Below are 11,577 nucleotides of genomic sequence, written 5' to 3' on the forward strand. Positions count from 1 at the left end.
CTGACTCTTGACTCTACATTCAGTCTGTGTTTTCATCATAGTGTGACTGGTCAAACATCCCGTTGTGTTCAGAAAACAAACTGATAAGAAGTTCCTGTTGCTGTCAGCCTGAAGAAAAGGCAGCAGGTGAAAACATAAAGACAAACTGCTGTGAATAAAACACAAATTGGTTGAGCTGAACAGCCAATCAGAAAGCTCAGAGTCAACACTCAGCTTCAGGTTACAGTCAGACAAGAAGCTGCGTGTTTACGTCATGTTGTAACATGAGGTGTTTATTCACAGCAGTATCTTTGTTATATAATAATAATAGTGTAATAACTGTTTATAATCACCTCACAAATGATGCGACAACTGAACTGAACCAAAACAATCCCTCTAAACCACCAACTGTCATCTAGTAAGTCCCTGGAAACAGCTCACAGGTGAATAACATATAACGTACTGCTGTCTTTCTCTCCGCTGTCACTATCTCATGAAGACAAAATGCCTCAGAAATCTTTAAACACAAGAAGAAACACCTCATCTACCCTTTCCAGTCACCCAGCAACCACACACTAATATCCAGCAATATCTGCCAGTAACACAGCAAGCACCTAGTGAATGGAGCCAGTCTGTGAACACAGGTGTGAACACAGGTGTGAACCTCAGGGTCGTCCTGCAGAAAACTTTAGTCAGACAGCAACATCTGCGTTGGCCAATCACATACATACTAGCACACATTCCTGGTAGATCACTTTGTAACGTGAAAGCTGTATTTCTACCGTTTATCTCACGGTCTTCGTGATGAAAGATTAAATAACAATAATAATAATAATAATAACTATTATAAACCTCTGTGAGGTGTTTTTGTCATTGATTGTTTCTCAAACTGGATCAGATTTCATCCTCTCAGCTGCACCTGAAGGGCTGTTTTCAGTCTTATGGTTTAAAATAAAAAAATTAATAACATTATTACTCATTAGCAGTAGTGCAGTACGCTTAGCTACCCCCCTTTGGTCACATGACCCTTGCAGAGTCTCTGCTGCATTCAATTAGAACTGCAAAAACACACACCTGTGTCACAGGTGTCCGGTTATTCTGTCCACTTACTAAATTTTTTTTCGGCTAATCAGAATCCAGATTGTAAATATATTCGAATGATTGACTAATGAAGACTGACAGCTGACTGATGAGTGGACATGGACTTTTATTTTGATACTGACAGGACACAGCTCAGAAAGATTTGTGTTTGAGACTCGACAAATTAACTGTGAGAAGAAAACCAACAGTCCCTGAAGGCATCATGAAGCAGCTCAGAGGAGAGCCGTGGCATCACAGTGACCCCTGATCACAGCTATTGATTACCTGGTGATCCCAGGAGGGCCCTCGTGTGTGAAACATGTGTTCCTTACTTTTAGTGTTTTGAGACCTGGTTTAACGTTCGTGTCGGTCTCCAGGGAATGAATGTAAGTCAATACAGTGTCTCCTCACAGTGAGACATGGAAACCAGTTTGTGTCTCATTTCCTGTCCAGACAGGAAGTCATTGGAGATAAAAAAAAAAAAGATGGGCTGAACAGGAAGACATTGATTGTTGTTTGTCGTGTGAGTCAAAAGCTGAGATGGCAGCTACTGATACTCTGCTAAGCTAGTTACCTTTAGCAGAACCATCATAATTGTATTCTATTTTTTACAGCTAGAGAAAAATCAGACGACTACATTTTGTTGTAGATTTAGCTGAGGCTAGCCTGGGGCTATTTCGCTAACTAGTTTTCACTTGACATAACTTTCCTGCTTTAGCTGTCTAGCTGTCTTCTCTCTGTGACATGTTTATACACTGTTTTCACGGAAATCATACATTTCTATAGCATGATCATCTTTTACATCGTAAAACAGACGCCAAACATGTGATTCAGGTTTTAACTCAGGTTTGATCAAAAATGTAGTTACTGTGTTCTGGCTTTTTAGGACAGGGCTTGGGGAATGCAGCTTGTAGCTTTTGTACATGATGACGAGAGCTGACGTCAATTAGCAGTGGCCTGGTATAGTTAGCATAACTAGCACCCCTTATTCATAATGGGTATTTCTGTTAGCCTGCTGACACTATCCTCATTCACAGCTTGTTTGTGTTTAGGATCTTGGGTACACCAGGTGTGTAGAGAAAAACAGCAGAGGTATAATATAGGCGTGAGACAACTGACAGACGTGTCCTGTTTTTGTGAGTTAAACAATAGTTGCACATGCTCAGTAGGGGTGATGCAACATTACCTAAAGGTCCTAATGGACCGGTCCGTGACATCATGTAACGACAGGAAGTGCTTCTTTAATCTATATATCGATACACACATATATATATATATAATTCTGTAGTGTCCAGTCTTTTAGCTGTTAAGCTCCAAACTTTGTGATTGACAGTCTGAAGTCAGGAGAAGAGGTGGATTGTGGGTAAGCCTCAGGTGTTAGAGACAGGTGTGAACCAGTTCCAGAGGTGTGTGGTAGATTAACCGGGCTTTTCCAAACCCTTTCAAACCCTGACTTTGGGGGTTTCAGCTCAGTTCAGTCTGGTTCAGCTGAGTTCAGACTCTGACATTGGGCCGGATCTCAGCGTAGTTCTTAACGACTCCAGAGAATCTGATGATGTGAATCTCTGGGTTTCTGGGTTTGAAGTCCTGCCACAGGTACTCAGATGACAGCACCTTACTGGGCTTGTTGATCCACATGTACCTGAACACACAGGAACAAGAAGTACAGTCATCAGAAATACAATGAGGGTCAAGACCTGTTCAGGTGACTCTGCCTACCTGTTCAGGTGACTCTCCTCCTGCCAGGCAGCCTCGATGCCTTCCTTGGCATCAGCCTCAAAGTTGGAACGGCAGGTTTTTGCAAGCAGGTGTACTTCCTGCAGGAGACCTCCAAACGCCCCCCCACAGTAGTAGAAGTCCCCGTCCCCAGGAGCCAAGTAGGCTCTAGACTCTGGCCTCCGCTCGTAGGGGAACCTGCTGCGGGCGTCCCTGTAGTATCCTGCAGAAACACAGAATTTTATTTCATTTCAAAACATAAGAGTCTGGGAAACTGGGACTATTTCAGAAGGTACACTCAACTGGTGAGTATCCCACCTTAGAACATAATCCCAGAAAATACAAAGATCTAAAAACAGAAGCTCCTCATTACAAGCTGACAGTCAAGGCAGGTAACACGTTGTACAGTCTGACACCTTCACACGTCGTCACACTGCTCACCACCAACTGAAATTTTTAATTTAAGAAGCTAAGCAAAGAAATGAAAACCCCTAAAATCTCTGAGATGCTGACAATTCTGAAGAGTAGGGTTAGTAACTTAAGGTGTCAGCCGGTGATTAGAGTTGATGATTAGCGTTGAATTAGTATAAACTATTTGGATAATTGATTAATCGTTGTGAGTTTTTCTTGTTTTCTGTCTCATGTTATAGAAAATTGGATATATTTTAGTCTTGAACTGTTGGACATCATCTTGGGCTTTAAGAAATGGCAATGGTCATTTTTACAATTCTCTATAATTTTATAGACCAAATAATCATTTTTTTCTAATTAACATTATTTATTAAAATCAATGTTTGGCCAATCACCATCTTTGTGTGACTGAGAATAAGTCAAATGTTAAATAACACTAGCCAGCAGCTAAGCTAGAACTTCTTGGTTTAATTGTAGATATTGAGATGCAGTTTTGGGTTGCTGTGAGAGTCCCAACAGACCTCTGCAGATCAATAAATACCCAAGTCCTGAATTTGAAGTTGCCTTCAAAATAAAAGCAAATATTAACAGCATGCAGTAAAAGCAGTAACCTACATTGTGAGTAGAGACTACTTTATGAGGACAATCCTTCCTCTATTAATCTTTTGACAATGAGGTGAAACTTTTCAATGGGAGAATAAAACAACTACAATACTGCAGCGGCATGGGCAGCCTTCCCAGGACTCTGTATTAGCCTTAGCACGACTTGCTGGGGACACTGTGACACTGCTATGCATCAAGTTTGCTCAAGTTTGTTTCCTGTCCTGTAAAATGTTTTAAGAGAATTTGACACATATCTTATAGACACTGCCTGCAGTAGTTTACATACTGATCAAATTTGGTCATTTTTATTATTTGATGATGATGGTTCTATGTGACAATACTTAATTAAATACACATTTTGGATTTGGTCTACAAAAAAACATGAACATCTTTGAGAGCCATAGTAATGCCATACCAGAAGGTGGCTGAGGGTACTTGGGGGCAGCGATACATGTATACATCAGACTGGATGAGGACAGTGGAGTGCTGGAGGGCCGGTATTGCTTACTGACCTGGATGTATCACAGCGACCAATTCGCCCAGTGACTCGGTGCCCCAGCGGCCGTGGAACTGAGAGTCGACGTCCAGACAGAAGATGTAGTCGGTGTGGTTGCGAAGCTTCTCCTCTATCAGCGTCTGGACGAGTTCCATCCTTCGAGCAGAGATCTCCTGCCAGCGATTCGAGCTGGGCACTGATCGCACCGTCAGCTGGAGGGGGACGAGGAAGAGGAGTCATTGGACATCAAACCTCCAGAAAAACTGCTGTTCTTTTTGTAATAACTACAAAACATGGCAGACAGATTTCATCTCTGAAAACAAACCTCCAGCAGGTAGATGAGTTAAAGCTGAGATCAGTGTAAATCTGTTGAACCTGCACTGACTTTGTTTGGTAACAGCATCTTTTCATTTGCCTTGTCCGTTTACCTGTCTGCCGGCAGCCATTTCAACTTGGGGCACCTCTTTAGGCTGGTCGGTGAACACGTAAACATGCACCTTGAAACCAACGAAGAAGTGCTGTTCTGCTGTCTCCAGGAAGTCTTTCAGGAACCTGATGTACCTGTCCAGATGGTCACAGGGGTCACCTCCAGATCAAAGGTTAAACCAGAAATACTATGTTCAGGGCGGCACGGAAACCACAGGGTTGTGATTTCATACTTACTTTCCAACAGCGAACACGGTGGCTGTGATGCTGATGTTCTTCGGTTTATAGATGCTATCAAGTAGAACCGGGTTAAAGGTTCCCTCCCAGACGATGGGAGCCAACCAGGGCGTCACCGTCACCACGTCAGTACGACTATGATTAAAGACACAAACTGACATCATTAAGAAGCAAACATCATCATCAACAACAACAACAGTGACGAGACACACTAACAACAAGAACAGCAGGAACAACAGTGAATGATACTCACCCCTGCACGATGCTGGGCTGTTTGTATTGCAGACTGAAACACACACAGTTTCCTCGTCAGAACAACCAGACAGTCTGAACTGCTATTAGCGCTGTTGGCACTGTTAGCACCGGAGGCTGCAGTGTTCATTACAGTCACAAAATGAACAAACTCCATCCTGATGATTTAACTATTCTTAGAGTTTGAAATGTAGTGGAGCTAAAAATGTAGTTTGTCGTGACGGTGGCGCTAGAGGAAAATTGATGGAGTCATTGAAATCTAAAGGGTTCATCCTGGAGAGCAGGAATGAGATCAGGACACGCGCAATTGTCATTTCATAATGCACACAGGCCAGCGGACCATCAGCACTGCGGAACAAAAATTGTAGAGCGCAGGTTTTACCTGGAACGTTCATATATGAGGAGATCAGATCCAGTGTCATCTGAACGCATGCTTCGATGGACGGACACAACTCAAAGACATCTGACCTTTTGGACGAAGGAGTTCAGTTGGTCAATGCCACGAATTTACTTACATTTGTTTGCCGATGTAAAAGTGCAGAATCAAAATATTTCTGCTTCATTTTACATGTCATAACTTTTTTTTTTTTAAATGTTTCTGAATCCTCAAACTTTGTGATTATTTCCAAGTTTACATGAAAATATTTGAGATTTTCAATGTGGTCTCAGACTTTTGGAGCCCTCTGTATATAGTAAGAATTATGGCCAATGAGACACTGTTGAATGTCAAAATAAATTACGTGGCATTACCTGGTTCTCCCTGCTCTACCAAAAACATAAAAACCGAACCGTGAATTTTGTGTACCATTACAGCCCTATTATTGGATGCCTAAAAAGAATGCCTTGTCGTATCTAATGTGTTAATGTTAATGATGCACATCTTATATTAACTTATGAGGGTAGCTAGCCAGTCTAACTAGCTAATAATGTTAGCCTCTAACACAACTGTTATGTTGGCTGGCTAACTTAATGATATATAATTTTGCACTAACGTTACGTCTCTCCGAGTTATTCATAAACCTTTGTTTGACTAGTTTATTACTGAACCACCCATCACAACGCCGTGCCACGCATCACCACAAGTAAATTCTCAACCTGTGGGAAACACTGTCTATGTACTGAGAGGTTTAATTTGAAGGGAAATGGCGGGTTCATTGTATATGGTCTCAGTCAGTGACACATTAAAACTGTTTGTCTTAAGCATCCAATCAGTGACCTGAAAAAATAGTGAATCCCTTCCCACCACCAACACAAGAAGCTGCTGTCAATCAAAATGATCTGATGATGATGATGATGATGATGATAATTGTACTTACTGGTCAGGAGCCACCAGGTGGAACCCGTGATTGACAGAGATGACATCGGCAGCAGATCTGCGCACGCACACGCACACGCACACGCACACGCACACGCACACGCACACACAATTAAGGACTGGACTGGGCATGCCCAGCAGGGGTCCCCTCTTGATCAAACAGCTCCCGTCACAAAGGTCTCTGCAGTCCTTTGTGGAGAAACATTTGTTTGTCCTGTTCTGAGACATCAGAGTAACACAGACCTCAGATCAAGACTTTCTGTTATTATTAGTAAGTCAGTGTTGATTTATGGATCACTGAAAACCTGCTCTGAACACACATCACACCCACAGGTGATGACGAACACACATTGAATCATTTTGTGACTTTTACTGCGAGTACCTTTTTAGTTAGTAACAGGAAGTCTGTCTGAGATCCTACTGAACCAGTTTTTCATTGTATGGAAATGCATTTTGAATACAACGATACAGCTGGAGGAGCTCAGGTGAAAAGGTGAACAGGTAACAGCTGCTCTGTGTGAAGGTCCCTGAGCTGATAAGCCCATCAGTCCACACCCAGGGCAAACTCCGACAGAACGGGAGTGTGTTAGTGTAACTGACCTGCTGTCAGCTGTTATCACTTCCTGCTCGAAGGACACAACCAATCTGCAACATACAAACACACGACAGACAGGTTGGACTTTTAGTAAATAACCACACAAGTGTCTGTACGCGTGTCTCGTCCTCCGTGAGCCATTTCACACCCCATCGTGTGCGTGGCTGTGTGTGTACGTGTGTGTGCGCGCGTGTGTACCTGTAGGACTGGGAGATGTAGCAGTACAGCACTCTGTGGGTTCAAACAGAAACATAATCAATCATGAATCATCAATAACAGCTGATAACAGTTCAACTCTAACTCAGTAAGACTTCATATTTACACCTGAGCAGGTGGGAGTCAGTTTTTAATCAATGGAAAGGGTTAGAAAGATGGAGAAACTGGTGATTCTAAATGATCTCCTGAATGTGACTGAACACAGAATACTAGATTACCCATGAGCCTCAGCTACTGTTGCCAACGTGTCCTGGTTGTTAGAGTAACAAAAACGCGTCATTACTGAATTTAAAAGTGAATTCATTTCAGCTGCACATTGTTTTGTTTTCAGCTTTGTGAAGCTCTGTGATTGGCTGTTTGTTAGTGAAATGCACCCTGGGAGTCGTAGTTAATGTCTACCTCAGAAGTTATCAATAACTGATCAGGACAGCAGCTTTGTTATTAGACGTCTGTCAGTGTGAGACACCAGAACAACATACAGACTGTTTCAGTAGAGACGTCTGTCCACAGAGAGACACCTTAACAACATAGTAGTAATACTCACCCCAGCAGCATTAGTATCAGTACTGCAAGCAGTAACAGTAGTAGTATTAATAATGACCCCAGCAGCATTAGTATCAGTACTGCTAGCACTAACAGTAGTAGTATTTGTAGTATTAGTACTCACCCCAGCAGCATTAGTATCAGTACTGCTAGCACTAACAGTAGTAGTATTTGTAGTATTAGTACTCACCCCAGCAGCAGAGCCGACAGCAGGATCACAGTCACAGTTTTGCCGTTTAACAGATGCATCTCACAGTCTGAGTCAGACCAGGGCTGTCCTGATCCACAGGCTAAGAATCCTCAGATCCCCTGAGACCAGACCAGACCAGACCAGAGCACTTAGTATTGTTCGTCCTGTTGTGGATTAGCGGGTTCAGACAGACCCCGTCTAATGTATTTCAGGAAACAGCAGCAACCAGGAAGTAACGGTGAAGCGAGCAGCACTATCTACAGGGGGGGGGGGGGCTGTGATGGCCTCTCAACATGTTTCTAATCAATAATAAGTATGTGAGAAACCTTCAGTTCTGCGAGGGTCAAACAGTCAAATAGTATAAATTAAACATGTTTCAACCAAACCAGCAGAGACAGCAGCTCCCAGCCCTGATGAGCAGTTAACTTCCTGTGTTTATGATCGTAGTTTTGTTATCGATTAATCTGTTAATCGTTCGGTCTGTAAAACAGAAAACAGCGAAGAGTCTTCTTGTTGAGTTCCAGTTTCCTGTGATGGAAGAAGCTGAAACCATCAAATGTTTTTGTATTTTTTGTCGTATTATAGTTTTTCTTTGGATGAACTGTTCTCATGCTGTTCGCTGCTGCAGGACTTCACTGACTCCGTCTGCTCGTTCCAGTTTGTTATTCAGTATCTGAGTGAGTCGTGCGTTTCTGTTAATGAACGTCTGACTGTTTGGAGGGTTCCAGCTCCCTCTAATCCAGGACCTGTACTACAGGTACAACTAGACCAGTTAATCACCCAGGCAGATACATCAGAATTAGTTCAATGACTTTATATGCTTCATCTATAATAAATAAATAAATAAATAAATAAATGTAGTGGAGTAGAAGTCTAAAGTAGCATAAAACGGAAATACTCAAGTGTAAGTACCTCGAAATTTAAATGTATTTAGTTACTTTCTCCATTACAGAGTTTGCCCACCAGAGAGCGCTGGCACTGTCAAATGTTTTACAGCGTGTATCTGGACCACTATTGTTCAGAAAACTGAAGGAGGGGGTCAATAACAAGATTATTTGTTTTGTGTAAAAAACGTTCCAGCTGACAGTATCAGAGGTTTTAAAGATCAGCAGTAACATCAGAGACCAGCTGACAGTCCGGCAGGAAAGTCAGCTGGGACGAATAACGGAAAAAAAATAACGGATAATAATACATCCTTAATATGAGACGATCAATACATGTCAACATGCAGAGGATACAGTGGAAGCTGTCCACAGTCCCTCACTCAGCTCTACCTCAGAAACTGACGGGCCCAGGATCTGAGACCGGAGGTTTCTGTACCAGACTTCATAGAGAAAACGGTGTATTTTATTCGAGTTACCTTATTGTTTAACTCTCTGAACCAGCTGAGCTGAAGTCTGCTGGTTCACTTAAACCTCCAGCGCACCCCCACCTGGGGACACTGTTCAGGTGTGTGACGTTACACTGCCAAACGGTCATCAATAACTGATTATTGATCTTTTATTCAACATCTGAGGGTCGGACGGAGCTTATTTCCGCATCATGAGCGGACTCTGACCAGACCCCGACTGTCAATCAACCCACTGAACACCACGAGACAACCGGAAACAGGCCCGAAGACGGTACCGACAGAGACAAATAAAGAGAATCAGAAAACAGTTAAAACATCAGAGGCTCACCGGGTCCGCGTGCAACTCCCAGCGCGCGCTCACTCTCTATTATCTGAAACAGGAAGTGCTGGCAGCTCTCGTGCTGCTTTAAGCATTACACTCCATCAACCTCTCTGTCTGGTCCCGCCTGTCTGAGGCTCCGCCCCCTGCCCCCTGCCCCTCACCTCCAACAGGTAACAACTAGTGGTGTGCGATACTGCAAGATTTGGTATCGATCCGATACCAAGTAAATACAGGGCCAGTATCGCCGATACCGATACCGATACTTTTTAATAATTAAGGTTGATACATCATCAAATTGCTAAATCTGAATGAATTTTCATGACCATTAAAGTGTTTGTGATTTTTCCTTTGGATTATTAATTAGTTAAAACCCAGGACAGAATTTGGACAGAAAAGTTTATAGGTAAATAGAAAATACTTCATAATAAAAGTTTTTGTTCAGAAATAATAGAACAGTAACAAAACAATTTTTCCCCATACATTGTCATGTCTGGACTTTTTTTCTTAAATAAACAAAGTGCACAAAATTATCACTCGAGAACAAATTAAAACAAATTATTTTTTTGAGGTATAGTGTTCAGAAATTACAATACAAAAATTAAATAAAATTTCTCCCTTCATTGCGCTTCTTTTCTGGATTTCTGGACTCTGTGCTGCTTGTGTGTGTGTGCTGCTGGCTGCTGGCTATTGGAAAAATTCCAACGGTTTCTGAAAGCTGAGAAGTTGCGCTTTACAGCAAAATGTTCCGCCTGGACTTTTTTGCTTATTTTGACTGAGAGGCGCGAGTGAAATTACCGTAATGACACCATTCTCAGCTTTCAGAAACCGTAATTATTGACGTAATTACGGTAATCCAAAGTGCGCTTGAGCAAACGTGTCGCCGACAACACACTCGGTGTTAAAGGGTTAAACCATGCCCCTTTCCATATGGCCAAAACCTTGACGGGTGCGTTCCCTTGGAAACTGTACAGTAGCTTGGAAAAAAGCGGGATGAGGCACTGAATTAGATGACGGGTCTGTAGTCCTTGGAGCCACTGGGACGCGGCGTCTTCGGTACAGAAATGAGGCAGGACATCTTCCACAGCATGGGGACCCTCTGAAGACTCAGGCTCATGTTGAAGACATGGTGAAGTACTCCACATAGCTGGGGGGCAGGCTTTAAGCACCCTGGGGCTGACACCATCAGGGCCTGCAGCCTTGCTTGAGTAGAGTCTCATCAGCTGTCTCCTAACATGGTCAGCAGTGAAGCACGCTGTCGAGGTGACCGGTGGGGGAGGGGTGGAGTCATCAGGTTGAAGAGTGCTGTCAGCCTGGGGACTGTCAAATCTGTTGAAAAACAGATTCAGTTTGTTGGCCCGGTCCAAACTGCCTTCAACTCCTCTGTAGTCCGTGATGCACTCTGTGAGCCCCTCAATGTCCTCTCCATGCGGCTCACAGAGTGCCTGCCAGTCAGTCACCTCAAAACATCCCTGAAGTGTCTCATAAGCCTCCTCTGACCGTCTCCTCACTGTCCTTATGGTTGCAGGCTGGCTCTTCACCAGAGGCACATAACGGGTTGAGGTGTATTAGGTTGTGGTCTGACCTACCCAGAGGGGGAGGGGAGAGGAGCTGTATGCATCCTTCACGTTAGCATACAGCAAGTCCAGGGTCCTCTCCTCTCTAGTAGGACAGCTCACATACTGCGTGAAGGTGGGAAGTGTCTTAGCCATGGTGACGTGGTTGAAGTCACCCGAAATAGCAATGAGTGCATTCAGGTGTTGAGTCGGTAGACGGGCTATGAGGGAGTGAATGACGTCACACGCCGACTTCGGGTTGGCAGAGGGGGGTGTTAGCCCGATTCTTTAG

At 43.3% G+C, this 11,577-nt stretch overlaps 1 protein-coding gene across 1 annotated transcript; it reads right to left on the reverse strand.

The window, feature by feature from the left end:
- Positions 1 to 1,166: 1,166 nt before the first annotated feature.
- Positions 1,167 to 9,753, reverse strand: LOC139299820 (globoside alpha-1,3-N-acetylgalactosaminyltransferase 1-like). The gene is made up of 11 exons (XM_070922742.1): positions 9,739 to 9,753; positions 8,060 to 8,178; positions 7,309 to 7,341; positions 7,116 to 7,160; positions 6,517 to 6,573; positions 5,202 to 5,234; positions 4,949 to 5,083; positions 4,714 to 4,846; positions 4,302 to 4,497; positions 2,779 to 2,998; positions 1,167 to 2,701 (listed from the first exon to the last, which is right to left on the reverse strand). Exons 2-11 carry the CDS (start codon positions 8,116 to 8,118, stop codon positions 2,554 to 2,556), a joined length of 1,059 nt encoding a protein of 352 aa, XP_070778843.1. The 5' UTR covers positions 8,119 to 8,178; positions 9,739 to 9,753; the 3' UTR covers positions 1,167 to 2,553.
- Between the last annotated feature and the right edge of the window lie 1,824 nt (positions 9,754 to 11,577).

This window comes from Enoplosus armatus, chromosome 17, assembly GCF_043641665.1.
Source record: "Enoplosus armatus isolate fEnoArm2 chromosome 17, fEnoArm2.hap1, whole genome shotgun sequence".
In the NCBI taxonomy this organism is placed as follows: Eukaryota; Metazoa; Chordata; class Actinopteri; order Centrarchiformes; family Enoplosidae; genus Enoplosus; species Enoplosus armatus.